We start from the raw sequence: 18,611 nt of genomic DNA, 5'->3' as shown, positions 1-18,611 counted from the left end.
AGTCAGGCAGCCAAATACACACAAGCAGGTCTGTGCCAGGCCTGGCCTCATTCGTAGAAAGCAATCAGAAGTTCAGAGTCCTCTCCTGTGTGTGGCATTGGTCCTTTCCCAACCTTTCTTTTCTGTGACCTTAAGTGAAGGTGATGGGTCCTGAAGGCCTAAAAACAAACTATTTTGAAATTACCTAATTAAAAAAAACTCCCAACTGTTGTTTTGTTCAAGTAGGGAACCTTCCTAGTTTCCACTAAGTCCTCCTCCACTCCTTTCAAGAGGCCCCTTCATAACCACTCTTTATCCCTTGGTAACCCAAATTGAGGTTTTGTCCTGGGCTTAGACCTTCCTGCCCTTGGTACTTCACCTTTCCCCAGTAGAACACTGGTACATAAATGTCTAATTGTGGAGGGTAAGGGAGGCTTGGAGTCAGAACAGAATTTTCATGCTGCTCTCCTTCCCCTTGGCCAGATGACTTGGGAAACACTGAAGGTGGGTTATGTGGCAAAGGAGAAGTCACCCCAATTCTCAGGGACTTGTTTACACACTGTTCTGATGCACTTCCATAGAATATAAATAAAGTGATGCATCATGGCCAGGAGGCCCATGATTTCTGCCCCTTCCCAACAATGTTCTTTCTCTTTGGGTCCAGAAAGCAGATGAACGCCCCACTTTCAAACTTCTTCTGAGCAACATTCTGGATGTGATGGACGAAGAATCCTGAACTGGACAACCCACCTCCTGTTCCTTTCATCTTCCCTCCCTGCTCCATTTGCTCACTCACTGTTCTCTGAAGAAATTCCAGGCTTCCAGGGTCTGGGTGGGAAAGGGAAGGGGAAGGGGTGAGGGAGAGGGTTGGGGCATTCCTTAACAGCTATACCATACACCTGAGATCCCCAGGGACTTTCACTGGACAGGGCCAAAGCTGATGAACAGTAGTTCCATTCTTCAGAATATGCCATTGCTCTAGGAGAGAAAAATCTGTACTAGCAGTAAGATCAAATGTGTAATAGACGTATGGATGTGGATGTGTGTGTGCATATGTGCAAATAAACCCTTTGGGTGGGCTTAAGTTGATTGTGATAAGAAGTGGTCATAATAACAGGCATGATGGGGGAACTATTTTTGACAAAAGTGCTTGGGTCTCTGCTAACTTTTGTCCTCACACAAAAGCAGGCAAATAGTGCTTCCTAATTGAGTTCACACTATTGGGTGTGCAAAGCACTAGGCTAATAAAAAAATAGGGCCACTAGGTGGTACAGTGTACACTGGATCTAGAGTCTGGAACCAGACTCTTCTTTCTGAGTTCAAATGTGGCTTCACTCACTTCCTAGCTGTTGACCCTGCTTGCCTCAGCTTCCTCATCTGTAAAATGAGCTGGAGAAGAAAATGGCAAACTACTCCAGTACCTCTGCTAAGAAAACCCTAGTTGGGGTCACAAAGAGTTGAACACAACAGAACAGGAGAAAAACAAAACAGGCCTAGCTTAAGGAGTTGACATTCTGTAGGAGAAAGACCAGTCAATGCAAAGTATTTGGGTCAGGATCTGTGATTTCCACTGGCGGAGAAAACTGATTGTCAGGTTTCTCCATGAGTAGAGCTTACTTGTGTTTCTAACTTTTGGTTTACAGAGAGGCCTAGGGCTCTAAATGTGAATAATAAGTAATGACTTGACCATAGTCATGCTATTTAGTGTAAGCTTCAAGATTTGAATCCAGGCCTTCTTCATTCCAGAGCCAGTTGCAGCTATATCACACTGCCTCTCTTCCAGATGCAAAACAGATGCACAGAAAATACAAAGCAGCCTCATCTACACTGAGACAGCTGTAATGGTTAAATATGCCTTCTCATCATTTATAGCTATTATTCCTAGTTTCAATCTAATCCAACAAACATTTATTAAGTCCCTAGTCTTTGCTAAATAAATGCTGGCAACAGAGACAAAATGAAAAAAGGCTCTGCCTTCAATTGGCTTACGTTCTATTGAGCTCAACACCCCAGAAAAATTCTGCTAGGCTTATGAACTATGGAATCAACCTTCCTCTTGATCCCTTGAAGAGCCCGGGATGACCTGTTTCATTCAACAAACAGGACCTGAAGGCTGGTTGAGAGCTAAACCATTCCCATAGGTACTCACTTCCCAAAGCTGAGCAATCCAAGGTAGGCATATGCTTCTCAGGATTACTATGAGCAAGCTGTTTTTCAGCCATTATATGAATGCCTTTAATCAGGGAGTTAAGACTTAATGTTCCTAGAGTGTGGGTCCTCAGAAATTACAGGGAAGAGGGAGGAGGGAAATGGATGCAATCTTATTACAAGTCAATGAATATAATCTCATTATATAAATGAGGAAACTGAAGCACAGAAAAACTAAGTAAATTGCCAGGCTCAGTCAGCCAGCATTCTAAAAATGTACTTTTGTGGTGGTACTGTGCTAAGCATGGGAATACAGAGAGGTAAAAACACATTTCAGACCATCTTCAAGGAGATTCATTTCTGAAGGATGATACAACATACAACTAACTATGCAGATAGAAGATATGTGTAGGAGAAATAGAAGGTAACAACTCATAAATATCTCAGGCAGGATTTGAATTTAGATCTTCATAACTTCAAGTCTAGGATCCTATCCAGTAAACTATGAAACCCTCTTAGCCATCTTTTTTCCCCCATCTGATTGTTAATCACCATCTTATCTTCAGCCAAAGCCTTTGGAAAAACAGAGAATAGTTTTCAGTGTAGGCTAGAATAAGCACAATATGTGGGATGTAGGAATCTGGTCATGTGATCCTGGCTGCCCTGAGAGACATAATTGCCAGGACCAGGGCACCATGAGAAAACCTTATCCTATTTGTGCTCCTAGTTCCTTTCCTTTCCCTCAAAACCCTTAAAAAACTGGCATCTTGACCTCATCATTACACTGAAAGTGTTCTCTCCAAAATATCTAATGATTTCTTCTATTGCCAGATGTCATTATGGCTTCTTTTCAATCATCCTTCTTCACTTCCTCTGCAGACATTGACTTCTGATCACATATTTCTCTTGGCTACTCTTCCCACCTCTAGGTTTTCATGACCTTGCTCTTTCCTGTTTCTCCTCCTAGCTGTCCATTCACTTTTCTCAGTCTCCTTTGCTGAATCTTCATCTAATACCAATTCCTGCACACTACCCAAGGGGGTCTTCCAAGCCTTTGTCCTGGTCCCTCTTCACTATATTTACTTTCACTCTCAGGGAAAAAAGCAGTCATCTCGAAAATATGATGCAAGGATCTATTTATCCAGCCCTAACCTATCTCCCAACTTCTTCCAGTCGTGCATCACCATCTTTTGGACATCTTCCACTCAACATATCCAAAACAAAATTCAGCTTTCCTTCCAAATCAGCCTCTCTCCCAGCATCTCTATTACTGGCAAGAGTACCGGCATTCTTTTAGTAATTCAGGCTTGCAACTTTACTCACATTCACTGCTCCATGACTCTCTTCCTCCCCATCCCAGTGAGTTGCTAAATCTTGTACTTTGTAACTTCACAATGTTCTTGTGTCTTTGTTTATCTCTAATAGACATCCTGTTCTCTCCCTTCACAGTCCCCTCACCCTGGTACAGGTCCTCATGCTTGATTACTACAGTATCTGCTGGGGGTGGGGTGGGGTGATCCTGGCCTCCAGGCTATCCCCACTCCAATACATCCTTTGTCTTCAAAGGATCAGTCTAAAGCACAGGTCCCACCATGTCACCTCCCAACTCCCTACTTCATGTACTCAAACTTCAGTGACTCCTTATTACCTCCAAAATCAAATGTAAAATCCTCTGACTTTTAAAAATATTTTCTTTTTCTAATGACATGAAAAGTTAATTTTCAACATTCATCCTTTTGCAAGCTTTTGAGTTCCACATTTTCCCACTTTTCCTCCCCTTTCCCCATGGCAGGGAGCATTCTAATATAGGTTGTACACATACAACTCTGATTGTCTTTTAAAGCCCTTCACAACCTGGCTCTTTCGTACGTTTTCAGTCTTTCTACACCTCGCTCCCCTCCTTAGTGCTCCCAGTTACATTGCACTACTGGTAGCTCCTGACACAAAAACTCCCATTTCTGGACCTTTGCATGGGTTGTCCCCTATGTCTGGAGAGCTCTCTTCTCATCTCTGCCTAATGGCTTCCTCCACATCTCAGTTTAAATCTCTCATTCTTCAAGAAAACTTTTCCAGCCCACCCCACTGATCTGCCTTCCCTCTGAGATCACCTCCAATTTACACCATATATATTTGTAGTCAAGGTTATCCTCTACAGATAGGATGTGATGCCAAGGGAAGTGGGAAGTATAAGAAATATCTCTAGTCTCTTCTCCCCCATCTTTCTCCAAGAAACACTTGAATTTCTACTAAATGAGGAAGAAAGGGTTTGAGGCCAGAGGCTTGGTTACTCTTCTTTCCTCCAGGGGAGGAGACCCAAAGCTAGAATTCTATTTATCTGCTCTCTTAAACAGTCAATCTAGGGATTTGACTTTCAGGTTCAAGCAAAACTACTGGTCACTGTTCATTAACTGGAAAAAGAGAACCCCAGCTTTATAGCCAAGCCTTTAGTCCTTTAGTAAATAGTAAAGAAACCCATCTATCCAATCTGATAGACAAACAGAAATCAGATAAAGAATGCATAGGAGAATATATGCAAACAATGCAGAGTGAAGGGGTTCTTCCATTAAGAGACAGTGTGAGAAACACAGACAGACTTCCCAAGGGGGAGTTCCCTGAAGTCTAGAGTATCAAGTTGGGGAGAGACACATGCTAAAGGCTGCTGGCTGTTCTTATGTCATCCTTTTTGGAGAGTCTGATTGGCCCTTCAGCATCCTAAAGTAAAACTGGCATTTTCCATCTTCTCTCTTGAAGCTGGAAGCCAGAAAGTGCTAGAAGCTAGTACAAAGGCTGAAGCTCTAGTTCACCAATTCTTCCCTGCCCCCCACCACCGAGAGTCTCATACCAACTGGCTTGAGGCCCTGTGTTATGTATTCGATGTTTCCATGAGAGTGTGAGCTTCCTAGGGGTAGGGGCTAATTTTTTTCTTTCCATCCCCAACAGGTTAGCAGTGTCTAGCAAAGGAAGTGCATTAAAAATGTTTGTTGGCTGACTGATAGTTCCTAGGTCCTGTGCCTTGGAAAGACGACATCCTCCAGATTGTCTGGGTACCACCTTTTAAGAACGTTTAAGCCTGAGGAGAGAGACCAGGATGGTGAAGGAGCTTAGAGAGGAGTGGTGAGCATGAGAGGTAGCAGGCTGCAGGTCACTGAATTGGGATTGAGCAGGAGGGAGACATTAGCCTGGTTCTGGGCAGCCTCAGAGAAAAGCAGCAGGAACAACGAACGGGGTGACTTTAGGCTTAATGTTAGGGGCCATTTTTTAACCCTAGGAATTATGCTAAAGCACAGAAGTTTAGGACTTATTTTGAAGTAGGAGAATGGTTGGCCTGTGGACCCTTCCAGCGCCAGGTTCTGTGATTTTCCATGCTGCAATTAAAGCTTGTAGGGCCCAGGAAAGGCATGTGGCCCAAGTCCCTCACTTAAAAAGAAACTGAGGCCCAGACAGGGGCAGGGCCTGCTAAATGTTGCATTGGGGCCTTTATAGACACGGCCCACAGAAGGCGCTACCAAGGGGGCCTCTGGGGTTCCCCGCAATTAGGTTGGAGTCTTGGTGAACGCTAAGGTTCGAAAGGCCAAGCCAATTTTACAGAGGTAGAAATTGAGGCAGTGCATGGTGGTGGAAGCACGCGAAGCTGCTAAGAGTTCCGCTCCCGACTCCGCCCCGTCCAGGTAGCCGGGCCTAAAGCCGGAAGTGCGCAGCTAGGGCAGTGCTCCTGCGCTCCCTACAATTTACCGCCCAACCATTGGTCCAGATAACGCGCAAGCGCTGCGAACTCTGCAGTTTACCGCCCGGCCATTGGCTCAGGCTACGCGCAGGCGCAGCGCGCCCGTGCCCTCGCTAGTTTATCCCCCACCATTGGTCCAGGTGAAGCGCAGGCGCAGTGCGTTCGTGCCCTCGCTGCTTTTTTTCCGCCCGGCCATTGGTCCAGGCCACGTATAGGCGTAGCTTATTTATTCTGTTCCCCCTCCGGTTCCCGCCCAGCCATTGGCTGAGGCCATGCGCAGGCGCGAACGCACAAGCCAGGAGCCCGGGAGTGGGTGAGGAGAATCGGTGGGGGCGGAGCCGTGCCGGAGCCGGTGGATCTGCTTCCGTTTCCGGCCTGAAGACACGTGAAGGTCGGTGGGTTGTTTCTGCTGGCGGGCTCCTGGTTGCTGGCGGGGCCAGGTCGGCATGGATTCCTCTAATGCCATGGCGGGGTTGGGCAACGTGGACCCGCAGCTGCAGCATTTCATCGAGGTGGAGACCCAGAAGCAGCGCTTTCAGCAGTTGGTTCACCAGATGACTGAACTGTGCTGGGTGAGAAGCTGGGAGCCTGGGATGGCCCACCCATTCCGCCTCCTGCCCCGCCCCACTCCACCTCAGGGACCCGGGAAGGTAGAAAGGACCCCACCTCGAACCCTGGAGTGGCCCTTTGGAAATCAGGGCTTCGCAGTCAGCTCCGAGGGGACTGAATCGGGACTGCGGACCGTAGCCCCTTCTAAAGGCTGCCCCTCTCTCCCACCTGCCCCGGCCCCGCCCTTTGGTGCTGCTGCTCTGTGCGGGACAAGAATGTCATGGGAGCCCACCCTTGCCCCGGGGTCTTCCCTTTCGGAAGCTCAGGTCCCATGGAACCCAAGAACGTGAACGCTTCTAGACTAATTCAGGTTGTCTCTTGGTAATAGGCAACTTTCCTTCCCTGGCCATGAAGGGAAGGGAAATTCTCCGAGTGAGGAGGTGGGAGCCTCCATCTCTCACCCTCCACAAAGCTCTGCCTTCTTTGTTGGATCACTGAGATCACAATAACTCCTTTGGGGAGCAAAGTTTACCAGCCCAAAGGTTAGGTGAAAGTTGGCCAGCTTATGTCAGCACTGTGTGTCCATTCAGTTCCCCCTGCAGACAGTTCCATAGAGCCAAGAGGAACAAAGACTTGGAGACAAGTGTATGTATGTATGTATGTATGTATGTAGGGTTATGTAACCAAAAAAAAGAGAATTTGCAATTTTTGGTAAAAACCTTGCCTTATAAAAAAAAATAAAATAAAAAAAACCTTGCCTTATCCCCCTTTACCCTTTCCAATGTTTGTTTAATTCTAAAGTAGTGTGATTAAAAATTGTTTCTTTTCCTTGTCAAATATATACATACATGTATATATGTATATAAAATATCTCTTTATGATCATATATCTTTTCTTGAGCAGGAAAAGTGCATGGACAAGCCTGGGCCCAAGTTGGACAGTCGAGCTGAAACTTGTTTTGTTAACTGTGTGGAGCGTTTTATCGACACAAGCCAGTTCATCCTGAACCGATTGGAGCAGACACAAAAGTCCAGACCAGCCTTCACCGAAAGCTTGTCTGACTGATTCTTCAGCATAACTGTTCTATTTTCCAAAAAAACTTTATAGTTCAAAAAAAAGGACTGAGGGGTTGATTATGAAAGAAAAGGCTGTGGGAAGATAGACTTAACATCTTTTATCCCAGCCTTTGGGATGTTCTGTTATCTGAATGAGCAAGGAACAGTTTTGTAAGTTTGGGAGTTAACGATTTGTATTGTTTTGAAATGCCAGTTTTGTGAACATTGCGGGCAATTGAATGGAAGACTACTAAGTACACTTAAAACTATATACAGGGATGTGTTCTTAACGTTCCATTGGCTTCTTTGTAGGTATTCAAACTGGGACCATGTAAGGTAGACTCCCTCATCTGTACCTGTTAAATTCAAACCTTTGGGAGGGCCTCACAGTGGTATCCATCTTTCTCCTTTACTGTGACTTACTTTAAATAACCTATATACAATAGGTCTCAGTCGACAATGCTGAGAGGCTAGAGGCCTTTGGATGCAGAGAAATCTAGCTCAGTTATCTAATGAATATAATTTTTGCCTCCTTGGCAGTCTCAAAATGGGAATAATTTGCCCTCAGTTTCAGGGTATTAAGCGACTGAAAGCTGTGCCTGAATTTTAATTGTAAAGGTTTTAAACCAGCCGTCACCCCATCTAGCCAAGTTTCAGGTAGAGGGGCATTGATTCATTGTTCATTTACTGCAAATCTTCTGATTACTGAAATAAAAACCTTTGCCTCAGGTTGACATGTTTTTACCAAAACTTTTCTTTCCTTGGTTCTGACTACTCAACACCTGTATAATTCATTTCTGTAGTGTTTCAGAGTTTACAGAGCACTTTCCTCATACTTACAGGGTAATGAAAGGCCATTTCAGACAACTGAGAGTAATGCTGAGCTGGCCGAAGGTTCCAGTTGGCAGAGTTAAGGGCTTCTGGTCCTTGTCCTTTACCTCCAATGCTGCCTTTACTAGCTAAATGCCTTGTAGTTAATTCAAACATAAACTGGTGCTGGGACTTCAAGTGGCCACTCAACAAGGATTTGCTGAGTTACTGTTGTATGTAATGCCCAATTCTAGGAAGAGCCCCCAACCTGTGGTATTAGGTTTGTTTTCCCCAAGATGATCACATTGGGGTTTTTTTTTTTGATGTTTTTTTTAGCAGAACAGAATGATAGCTGTCAGAGACACTCTTCCCCTAGACAGATCTCAAAGCACTGATCTCCGAGTTAGAAATGCTCAAATAAGGCTTTATACACCTTAGCTGAATGTCCTCAACTATTAAATAGAGGGGAGGTGGTAGTAGAGTAGGAAAAGTGGGATTTGGAATCAGGGCCAGAGTTAATACTAGTCCTAGCTCTCCATTATAGAACCTGGGAGACCCTAGGCAAGTCAACATCTCTAAGCCTCAACTTACTAAGCTGTGGATCTGAGTTAAGGCATTATGATTTTAAAGGTCCTTTCCAAATTTACAGGCATGACTACTGGGTTGGAAGGAACAAAGAATTGGACTTTTTCCTACATTCAAACTCTCTGGCATGTAGACAAAATATAGAAAATAATTTCACACATGAAAATTACTTGAGAATATTTAGGGACCTGGACAACAGATACAAAACAAAGGAAGCACTGAGTTCACAGCTGGAGGGGGCACTCTAGTACAGGAATGATTAAAACCAGACTGGATTAATAAAGGATTTGTGAAGGTAAGCAGAGCCATACTGCTTTTGAGGGACAGGCATTAGGTAATGATTTTATTTTAAAGAAATGGCCTTCCTAGTCTGGTCCTTATTATTAAATCCAGAATAGGTAGTCCATCCAAATCATTCTAAGTATAAAGACACAAACTACAAGAGGCTTCCTCTGCAGAGCTGCCCCTCCCTATCCCCCTTAATTTCTCTTGTTCTACATACTGTGATTTGTGGATATGTGAGGTTGCCAAATTCCTCTTCTCTGTATGCCAGCGCCATGCCTTATTGCAGCCACTTCATATTTGCTGCTTTAACAACTACAACAAATAAAAGGCAACCTCAGTACATAAATCTGAAGTAGTTTATGGCCCAGTTTAGTCACCAAAAACATTGGATCACTTGTTTATTTTCCTTTAGAGGAATGTCTCTGTGACCCCATTTGGGGTTCTCTTGGCAAAGATGCTGGAGTAGTTTGCCATATCCTTCACCTCTTTGTATAGATGAGGAAACAAGTGACTACAATTGAATTCAGCAAGGTGTCTTTCTGACTAATCTCACCCCATTCCCCCATTCCTTGCACTGCAGTGCCACCTAGCTGCCCTTTTGGAGAAATGAATCAAAGAAGCAAGTACATCTCTACCCCTTAGAATCTGTATGATACTGGACTCCTCAATCTCAGCCTCAGGTTCAGGAATTGAACTAGCTCTGACTCCTATGATTTTTTTTTATCAACAATTCTTTACAAATATAAAAGTTCTAGATTCTTTCAGCCATATATAATAAATTATATCCTTTGCCCAGATCATGGAAGTTTTCTTAAGATAACTTCCATGATACAGCTATGAAGTAACTGGCTTAGTAGAAGAGGCTGGCCTTGGCCCTTACATGTTATTCTAGCTGTGTGACCCTGAATGAGCCAGTTTCATTTTGGTCTTTCCCAAGTAACTCTCCAAAACTAAGGTACAGAAGACCTGTGAAATGAAATCATATGTGTTTAATGGGGGATAAAAAGATAACTTTCTGTGAGATAGCAAAAGGAGTCTATACTAGCTAGGGGGAAATTGAGTTCAAAGTTGCAGGAGTGTACTGCTGTTTGAATTTCTCCAAATGGAATTGGAATTTCCTTCTGGAAGTGTGATTGGAAAGAACGTTGAAGCTATTCCTAGAAGGAAGAAGAGTACCAGAAATGCCTATATTACTCATCAAGAATCAACATTTATTAAGCATCAAGTATGGATGCAAAAATAAAAGCCAGTCTCCCCTGCCCTCTTAGGAGCTTATGTTCTAGTGATTGGTGATCTCTTTCAAACTCACCAGGAGCCTCCTATAGACAGTACATTGCTACTATTCCAGGAAAATGCCAAGATGACTTGCAGACAGGAAGTATAATACCTATAACTGCTGTTTGTCCTCATGTGGAAGCTGCCACTAGATTTTGAAGTCTTTAAGAAAACAGAGACAGAGGACCTCTACTCTTGCACACATTATATTACAAGTGACTCTGAATGTACTTTAATGGCATCAGCTACAGGAATTGGGCAGACTCAGTTCTCTAGGTATAAAAGAGGGTCTGCTAGGACTGGAACAGAAGTTCTGGGTAGCTAAATAATCTTTGCCCTCCAGGACCGAAGATACAAGAGTTTGTTGGGGTGGGTGGGGGTGGGGTGGGCATGGGCATGGGGCTTGGGGTTGTTAATACTGTCTGGAACATTATTTTTAGAATCCAATTCTCTTACCAGGAAGATGGTAGCAGCCAGCAGTTATTATGAATTATACTCAAAGTCCTTCATGCAAACTCCAGGCTGGTCAGGATTGTTAGCACTAAAAGTGACATGAAAACACCTTTAAAAACATTTGAAAAAGACTAGCATTCATTTGAAATTCTAACAAGTAAACAGACTAACATCAATGCTTTTAGACTGATGAAGAAGAGACAGTTCTTTTCACAAATACTTCATCGGTGTCTATAGACACATATATTAACATATACACTGAGCACCTTGGCTTACAATAACTCAGCATATTATGCAAGAGAAGCAAATGAAACTTTAGGAACAACATGGCAATTGGGAAGGTTCCACTGTTTACTAGTTAAGCATTAATTTGTTCCTCTCCACAACAGAATAGATTTAGTCTGGCTGAATGTCAGAGGCCTGGGCAGATCTAAAGCAAAAGTACATAGGCCACTTTACCCAATGGAAACAGTATTTTGCCCAAGATAATTCACAGATTTCCAAATTCTTCAACATCAATGTTCTGGAAATCTTTGCTGGAGTCACCTCCATCTAGGAGAGGCTGATTTTGACTTTCATTTTTCCTCCAGGGGGGGGATCATGAGAATTACCTGAACGTAACCTCCAAGAAAAATATATCAGGTTAGTAGAAAAAGGGATATCCTGAAAAGCATGAAGAAGAAAAATACCAAAAATTATGGTTAGGAAACCACTAATTGTGCCAATGACACTGTCAAGGACCATATACTGCCATTCCTTAAAAAGAATGGCACAGCAAGTCATGACAGCTGTGGTGAAAAGGACGTAATAGATGAGAGTAACTATTGAGGTATTGAAAATGTCCAAAGCCTGGTTCAGATAGTTAATCTGAATGCTTATGCAAATCACCAGGCAAAACAAGAGCACCCAACCAAGGGGGTCCTTCAGGACAGGCTTCCCAGAAAACAGCTCCTTCACGGAGATGCCCAAACCCTTGACACAAGATACAAAAAGGGAACCAATTGAGGAGCAGATCAGAATGTATACCAGGACATTACTATGGCCATATCGAGGTCCTACCACAAAGATGAGAAGAGTGGAACTGGCCAGTATACAGATGGCAAAGTCAATGAATCCTGAGGAAAAAAAAGAGAATGAAATTAAAAATATAAATAATAATCCAATATATAAAAATCCAAAATCTATTATTATACAAACATTTTTGTTGTTGATGTTAATCATTTCAGTCATGTGTGACAGGCATGGGAAATGCCAGATCTTTTAAAACAAATATCTCAGCAAGAGGCACAGTGAATCAATTTGCAAGTCTTTTAAACATATTAAGGTCTTAGTACTAAATGTTCTCCTTTTATCTGTCCTTATCAAAAAAGGTTTAATGTGCAGGACAGTTTCTACATCAAAAATACCTATCAGAAAACAACTTGGTGGGGGGGAGCATACATCAGATCAGGGTATAGGTACATTAGTAGGGAATTCATTAGGGAGCAAATGGCCAATAGGGTTTGGAGCTATCAAATTAATAATTCTCCAACTGGAAGTACTGCTTGGAGCTACATTAGAGTGCCCAAAACATAAAAAGGTGAGCAATCATATGAATGATTAAATCTGGGTAAACTCTGGAAAATGAGAAATCCAGCAAGGATGTGTTTGCCTCACTTGGTTAATCCTCCAGAGAGAAAATAGCTGGGGGGAGAGAGGAAAGATCAGAGTGCTGTATGGCGTGGTGCCATAATTTGTTGAGAACCAATAAAGAAAAATGAAGCCAAGCTATCAACAGGGTAAGTGGAGGGTAAATATCAGCCATTCTTTACAAATATACAAGTTGTTGAGAACCAATAAAGAAAAATGAAGCCAAGCTATCAACAGGGTAAGTGGAGGGTAAATATCAGCCATTCTTTACAAATATAAAAGTTCTAGATTCTTTCAGCCATACATAATAAATTACATCCTTTGCCCAGATCATGGAAGTTTTCTTAAGATAACTTCCATGATACAGCTATGAAGTAGCTGGCTTAGTAGAAGAGGTTGGCCTTGGCCCTTACATGTTATTCTAGCTGTGTGACCCTGAATGAGCCAGTTTCATTTTGGTCTTTCCCAAGTAACTCTCCAAAACTAAGGTACAGAAGACCTGTGAAATGAAATCATATGTGTTTAATGGGGGATAAAAAGATAACTTTCTGTGAGATAGCATAAGGGATCTATACTAGCTAGAGGGAAGGTAATGAATTAGGGTTGGAACATCTGGAATGAGATGTTCACAAGCCCTAGCTCAGTGTCAAACAGTTCAGCATTCCTTAACCAAAGACTTGGATAAAGGCAGAGACAGAATGCTTATTAATTCACAGAGGACACAAACCTAGAAAGGCTGAATTAGGATTAGGATCTCAAAGGACCTCCACAGGCTAGACCCCTGGGTCTTATTAATTTGGGATCAATGTGATATGTTAAAACTGGATCTTATTTTCAGTTCTAGCTTTAGTTTGTGTAGGAAGTCTATATGGAGCTAATTTAAAGTAGCAACAGCAACAAACATTTCAAAGATAAAAGGGACATGATCGTATCAAACTTCTAGGTTCCTCTTTGGTGCTGTTGCTACTTTAAATTAGCTCCATATAGACTTCCTACACGAACTAGAAAGGCTCAGTGCCAAACAGTTCAGCACTCTTTAACCAATGACTTCGATAAAGGCAGAGACATCAAGCTTATCAATTCACAGAGGACACAAACCTAGAAAGGCCAAGCTGGAAAGGCTTCATATAGGGTTCTGCTGATGATATCTACTGTCTGAATTTAGCCTTCCTAAATGTAAAGCAGCACCTTATCAGTTGGTTGGTCATTAATCAATAAAATCTTTGGTCAAGGCAACCAATTTGTTCCATAATCTACTTTTGATACTTTGATTTTCTAATTCACCAAACTCCAGACTCTCAGTACCTGCCTCTGTTTCTGATTACACTAATCTGAGTACATCTGACAGAAAATCAAATTTCACGGCAACTTCGTGGAAATTACCTTCTTGGAAGACAGGAAATAATCTTGGAAGACAGAAATAATCATCTCGGTCTCAAACAGTGTATTTTGTATACACTGGACTTTATTAATCACATTTGTGAGTTCTTTTGAATACTATATACCAGAGCTTGTACAAGTCTAAGAAACTATAGCAATCAGAGGAGTGAAGTATCAGATTGGAACAGTGTAGAAAACAGGGATTACCCAAACCATCTATCCTCTCCCATTAAGGGGGAAAAAAGAAACTAAAATTCTGATGGAGGAGTTTGTCATACTAAAGTATTTCATGTCAAAATCATGCCAAAATTTCCTGGATGGTACCTGGACTTCTCAACTTCTCAGACATCTCTGCCAAGGTGAAGATTATCTCCTCCTATGGGACATAGATCACCATCATTGCTGAGCCCCAAATACTTAGCACACAGCCAATCTTCCCATGAATGTTCAACTTCTCATCCAAGAAGTAAGAGGACAAAATTGAACTGAGGGAAAACATAAAACATGTCAATAAACGCAGGCAGAGATTCCTTCATCAATAACACTTATCTCTAAAGCAATACCGTACTGACTCAAGAGAAGATTCTAAATGGCAGTGAAAACAAACTTGTTCACAAGAGTTCTCACAATCAAAACTTCAGCAGGAGTGAGATAGCTAAGCATTTAACTGGGTCAAGCAGATCCTAGGAAGAAAAAAAAAAGAACAGTAGAGGACACAGGAAGATAAATAAAAGCTCCCAAAAGTGGATGCAGAAATAGGTAAGTTGAGCTGAGTTAGGGTTGGGAGGTAGGAAGAAAACAAACCACCTTATTCATGAAAAAGAATTCATCACAATAGTAGATTTGTGAAATTTTAAAATGAAACTTTCTCCCTTAGATTGAGTTAAGGAAAAGAAAAGCAGTTTTCTCCTAGGAAGTGAAACACTTTCAGTAACTAAACTTTAGGAAAAGAATGCAAGATAACCAGGATGTTGGAAAAATGGTGTGAAATTTTTCGAGCAATACTACATCATCACTTTATATTGCTAGGACAAATAAAGCACCTGAATACTGCTTACCTGATTAATACACTCAGTGCACCCAGGCGTGTTACTAGTGTGGCTGGAGCAAAAGCATAAGCAGAAAAATTGGCAGCTTCTCCAACTCCCACTGCAAAGAAGAAGCAATTTTCTTGGTTAGGAAAGTGATCTTCATTACATACAAAATTTGGCATGAGTACAACGTTATCTATCGCAACTGAAGGTTGACCACCGTCTCTTCTTGGATCCTGATGAAGACAGTCGAGCACCCTGAACCCAAGAACTTTGGGAATAACAATGTCCCCTCAAATCACCAGGTCTGCTTCCAGCCTTCCAGTCATCATTGTGGAGGAAGGGCCCACCTTCCTTGTCACCATAACAAATGCTAACTAATCCAACAGGCTGATAGGCACAGGAGCCTTGAGAGTGACTGCACCTCCCAGACCACTGATCCTGTCATCATCTAGGGAAGCAACTCCTGTGAAAAGGGGGGCAGGTCAGTCAGCCCTAGCACCTGTCATGCACAGGGCAGGCTAGCCAGCCTAGATGAAGCAGTCAGGCACCCTGAAGGAAAAACAGGAGGCAGCATGTGCCAGACAAATGAAAGCACCTCCATCACCACCTTCACCATCAATTCCCTTCAGATCCCAACGAGGAGATCCCAGAACCCTGGGCCCAAGAGCCTTCTTACAGCCCAGTGTCCTCAGCTAGCAACCCTGTAGAGAGGCAGCCTGGCCACTGCTCCAGAAGGTGCAACAGCCACAGTTACTGAAGACCTAAAAAAAAGGAGCTCTTCTGCCAAGATCCTTGGTCCTGCCTGATGGTTCAACCTCAGAAATGAATAAGATTTTAACAGTAAAGATACCATTATAGAAGAGGCCAGACCATCTGGTTTGCGGCTGTGCCCTAACTTTTACATTCCACTTGGAGTGAAAATCTCCCAAATAGGTTATTCTCTATCCACCCATTTGAATGTGAGCTCCCTAAGAGTATCAAGCGTCTGGCTTTTCCATTTGTGCCCCAAGGGCTTAGCTCAGTGTTCAGTACATGGGAAATGCTTCATTCATTCATCCACACGGTTCCTCAAGTCTTCTAGTATAGTCTTGGGCTCTTACGTGCACATACACAATAAACTTCTTTCTGAGCTCTTCTATTCGATTTCTTCCATGATGACATCAATTCCTGAGCAGAAGTGAGATCAATAGCTTGTGGATTTGTAACTGATTGCAGCCGTGGCAGATTGGAAATATAAGCCCAGGAAGCAAGGGTTGAGTATTGCACCCTAATTCGTACTGTGCTAAATATCAATAAATATGGACTCTGTGATTCAATGTTAAATAAATTTACAGAGCCAACAGAAAGTGATAAGCACTTCATTTCACTATGACTACGAGACCATTATATTAGAACAAAAGCCTGACAAGACATAAAAACCTGAGCTGGACTCCAGTTCAGGGCTGGTTCAGTCTTCTCTGACCATGGCCCAGCCAAGGCTGCTTAGCTTAGCTGTTCTTTTATCTCTCTCTCTCTCTCTCTCTCTCTCTCTCTCTCTCTCTCTCTCTCTCTCTCTTCCTTATGTCTTGTAACCTTTTTAATAATTTTTGTTTTATTTCTACCCCCCCCAAAAAAGAACAAAAGCCTGAGCAGGCAGGATTTGACTTTGAAGCTCCCAAACACCTCCAAGCACTATGATAGTCCTGCATGTCACCCTGGTTCATACAGCTATTCTAGGAAGTCATCTGTGAGCAGTGAGAGGCACAAGTATTGTGACTTTAAACCAAGGCCCCAGGAGCCATGTTGTCACTGCTATTCATTTGGCTACTTGGAAAATGGACAAGAAGCTAGGATAGGAGATAGAAAGATACTAAAGAGGTTTCTCTTAAGGGAAGGGGGGAGTAATATGGGTCTCTACCTATGTGACCATCTGTGAGTATACTCACACATTTTAGTGTTCATGATATAGCAAAAGAAACATGCATTTAGAAACAAAAGAGAAAATCATGAGAGCTTGTTGGTCGATACCAAACCAGGTTATAATCAATGTGATCAAAAATCTAGCATACATATTTACGTGTATCTTTGCCAGAATACAATTGGTGGAATAAAATTACAATAGAAGGGGGCAGCTAGGTGGAGTAGTGGATAAAGCACTGTCTTTGGAGTCAGGAGTATTTGGGTTCAAATCCGGTCTCAGACACTTAATAAGTACCTAGCTGTGTGGACTTGGGCAAGCCACTTAATCCCATTTGCCTTGCAAAAACCTAAAAAAATACAATAGAAAAAAACTGTTTTTCAGGCTTAATGTGGAATGGTCACCTTTTCATCTTATTCTAAAATAAATGGCTGCCTTATTTTGCTATTTACTTTTCAATCTGCAACTTCATGAACAAACCAAAAAACTTACTGGATAATATAGTCCAGCCCACCAGAGCCACTCCTTTAAGTAGGCATGGCCACCATGACCTAAAAGAAAAAACAGAAGTAACAAGTCTACCAGACCTAAAGGACTGGCATAAAGGAGAGCAACAGTACAACTGAAACATTCTTCTTTGGATAAAAAGACAATTGTCCCATTCTTACTGACCTGTTATAATTTGGAGGGGTCTTGGATTCCTCCTGCCAACGTTCTAAAAATTTTTCTTTTCCTTTCTCTTTTTAGTTCCCAAAAGACCTAGCATTTTGACCAGGACTTGCGAATCGCCAATGCAAAAGATTCATCACAGCACCCAGTACCTGTGGCAGTTCCTTTCAATACATCCAGGGAAGGGAAACTCTGCCCCAAAGACTACGATTTGGGTTTGGGACAGCAAGAGCAGAAGCAAATAAAACCTAATTCTGGTATCTATTATATTGGACCAAGCTTTTAAAAATCGGAAGCTATCCACTGTTCTCTTTAAATCACTTATTTCTAGAGATTTACTAAGTAACTGCCATGTCTTCGGTACAGCACCTTCAAAATATCAGGTCTTCTTCAAACCAGAAAGTACATCACATTCTCAACTGTTATCTCTCTCCTCTATTATCATGATTACTGATAATCAAATTCAGAGGCAATCCTAAAACCTACCCTTAAACAAATTTCAACCATATTTGAGTCAATTAGTAAATATACCAACTACAAATTACCATTTAGCCTCTTTTCCATATTAACACCATCTATCTTTTCAGCCCAAAGGTAAGAAGCAAGAGGAAAGAAAAACTCTGACAAAGCAACCCAGGAACACAGTTTCCCATACCTGCTCTCACAGAGCCCCTGCTGGCAATCTTAAGAAGTCCTTTCTTTTTTAGGATGAAGCTTGCACCAATGAAAATGCTGGAGCTGACAGCCAAGCTCAGACCAATATAGAAGGTAATATGACCAGACATCACCTCAGATCATCACTTATCCTGTTAAAAAAATTTTTTTTAAAAGCAAATTTGAGGACACAACCCTTTCACAAAGTTAAACACCTACACTATAGATTCATGAAGACCAGGTGCCAAAATAATCCTTCTGAGGGCAGCATTAAATGATCAAACTGGCTGGTTAGAGAAGATCTTGAAGACTTAAGACAGTTGATCAAACTGAATAACTTTATTTTTGAGTAATTTTATTTTTCACTGTGATCATCTGATTTTTATGAAGACAATTCAACTGTTTCAATTTTAACCCTTCTTCTTGAGCATATTGCCTCATTTTCTCATCCCTGGCATGTGGACAGTGTGTTGGCTTTTTCTTTG

At 42.2% G+C, this 18,611-nt stretch overlaps 2 protein-coding genes and 1 pseudogene across 3 annotated transcripts in view; 2 read left to right on the top strand and 1 right to left on the bottom strand.

Annotated features, from left to right (window-relative positions):
- Nucleotides 1-3,144, top strand: part of BTK (Bruton tyrosine kinase) — a 39,240-nt gene extending 36,096 nt beyond the window's left edge. The window contains exon 19 of one of the 2 annotated variants that reach the window (XM_074208402.1): nucleotides 644-3,144. In XM_074208402.1, the coding sequence (XP_074064503.1) occupies nucleotides 644-715 (72 nt within the window). In that variant the 3' untranslated portion in view covers nucleotides 716-3,144. The remainder of the gene's footprint in view (nucleotides 1-643) is intronic. The other variant, XM_074208403.1, reaches the window with a different exon arrangement.
- A 3,097-nt stretch (nucleotides 3,145-6,241) lies between these two features.
- TIMM8A (translocase of inner mitochondrial membrane 8A) lies at nucleotides 6,242-8,317 on the top strand. Its single transcript, XM_074205752.1, has 2 exons — nucleotides 6,242-6,423; nucleotides 7,304-8,317. The coding sequence occupies exons 1-2, from the start codon at nucleotides 6,298-6,300 to the stop codon at nucleotides 7,463-7,465; spliced, it is 288 nt and encodes a 95-aa protein (XP_074061853.1). The 5' UTR covers nucleotides 6,242-6,297; the 3' UTR covers nucleotides 7,466-8,317.
- Nucleotides 8,318-10,302: 1,985 nt separating this feature from the next.
- On the bottom strand, nucleotides 10,303-17,259 carry LOC141501610 (magnesium transporter NIPA2-like; annotated as a pseudogene).
- Between the last annotated feature and the right edge of the window lie 1,352 nt (nucleotides 17,260-18,611).

Source organism: Macrotis lagotis, chromosome X (assembly GCF_037893015.1).
Source record: "Macrotis lagotis isolate mMagLag1 chromosome X, bilby.v1.9.chrom.fasta, whole genome shotgun sequence".
Classification (NCBI taxonomy): Eukaryota; Metazoa; Chordata; class Mammalia; order Peramelemorphia; family Peramelidae; genus Macrotis; species Macrotis lagotis.
Note: the sequence above shows the minus strand (reverse complement) of the source record. Positions and strands in the feature narration are given on the sequence as shown.

Excerpts from the sequence above, each read along its gene's own strand:
- TIMM8A (XM_074205752.1), top strand. The coding sequence starts at position 6,298 with ATGGATTCCTCTAATGCCATGGCGGGGTTGGGCAACGTGGACCCGCAG. Across the intron at positions 6,424-7,303 it reads AGATGACTGAACTGTGCTGG|GAAAAGTGCATGGACAAGCC; the intron begins GTGAGAAGCTGG and ends TTTCTTGAGCAG.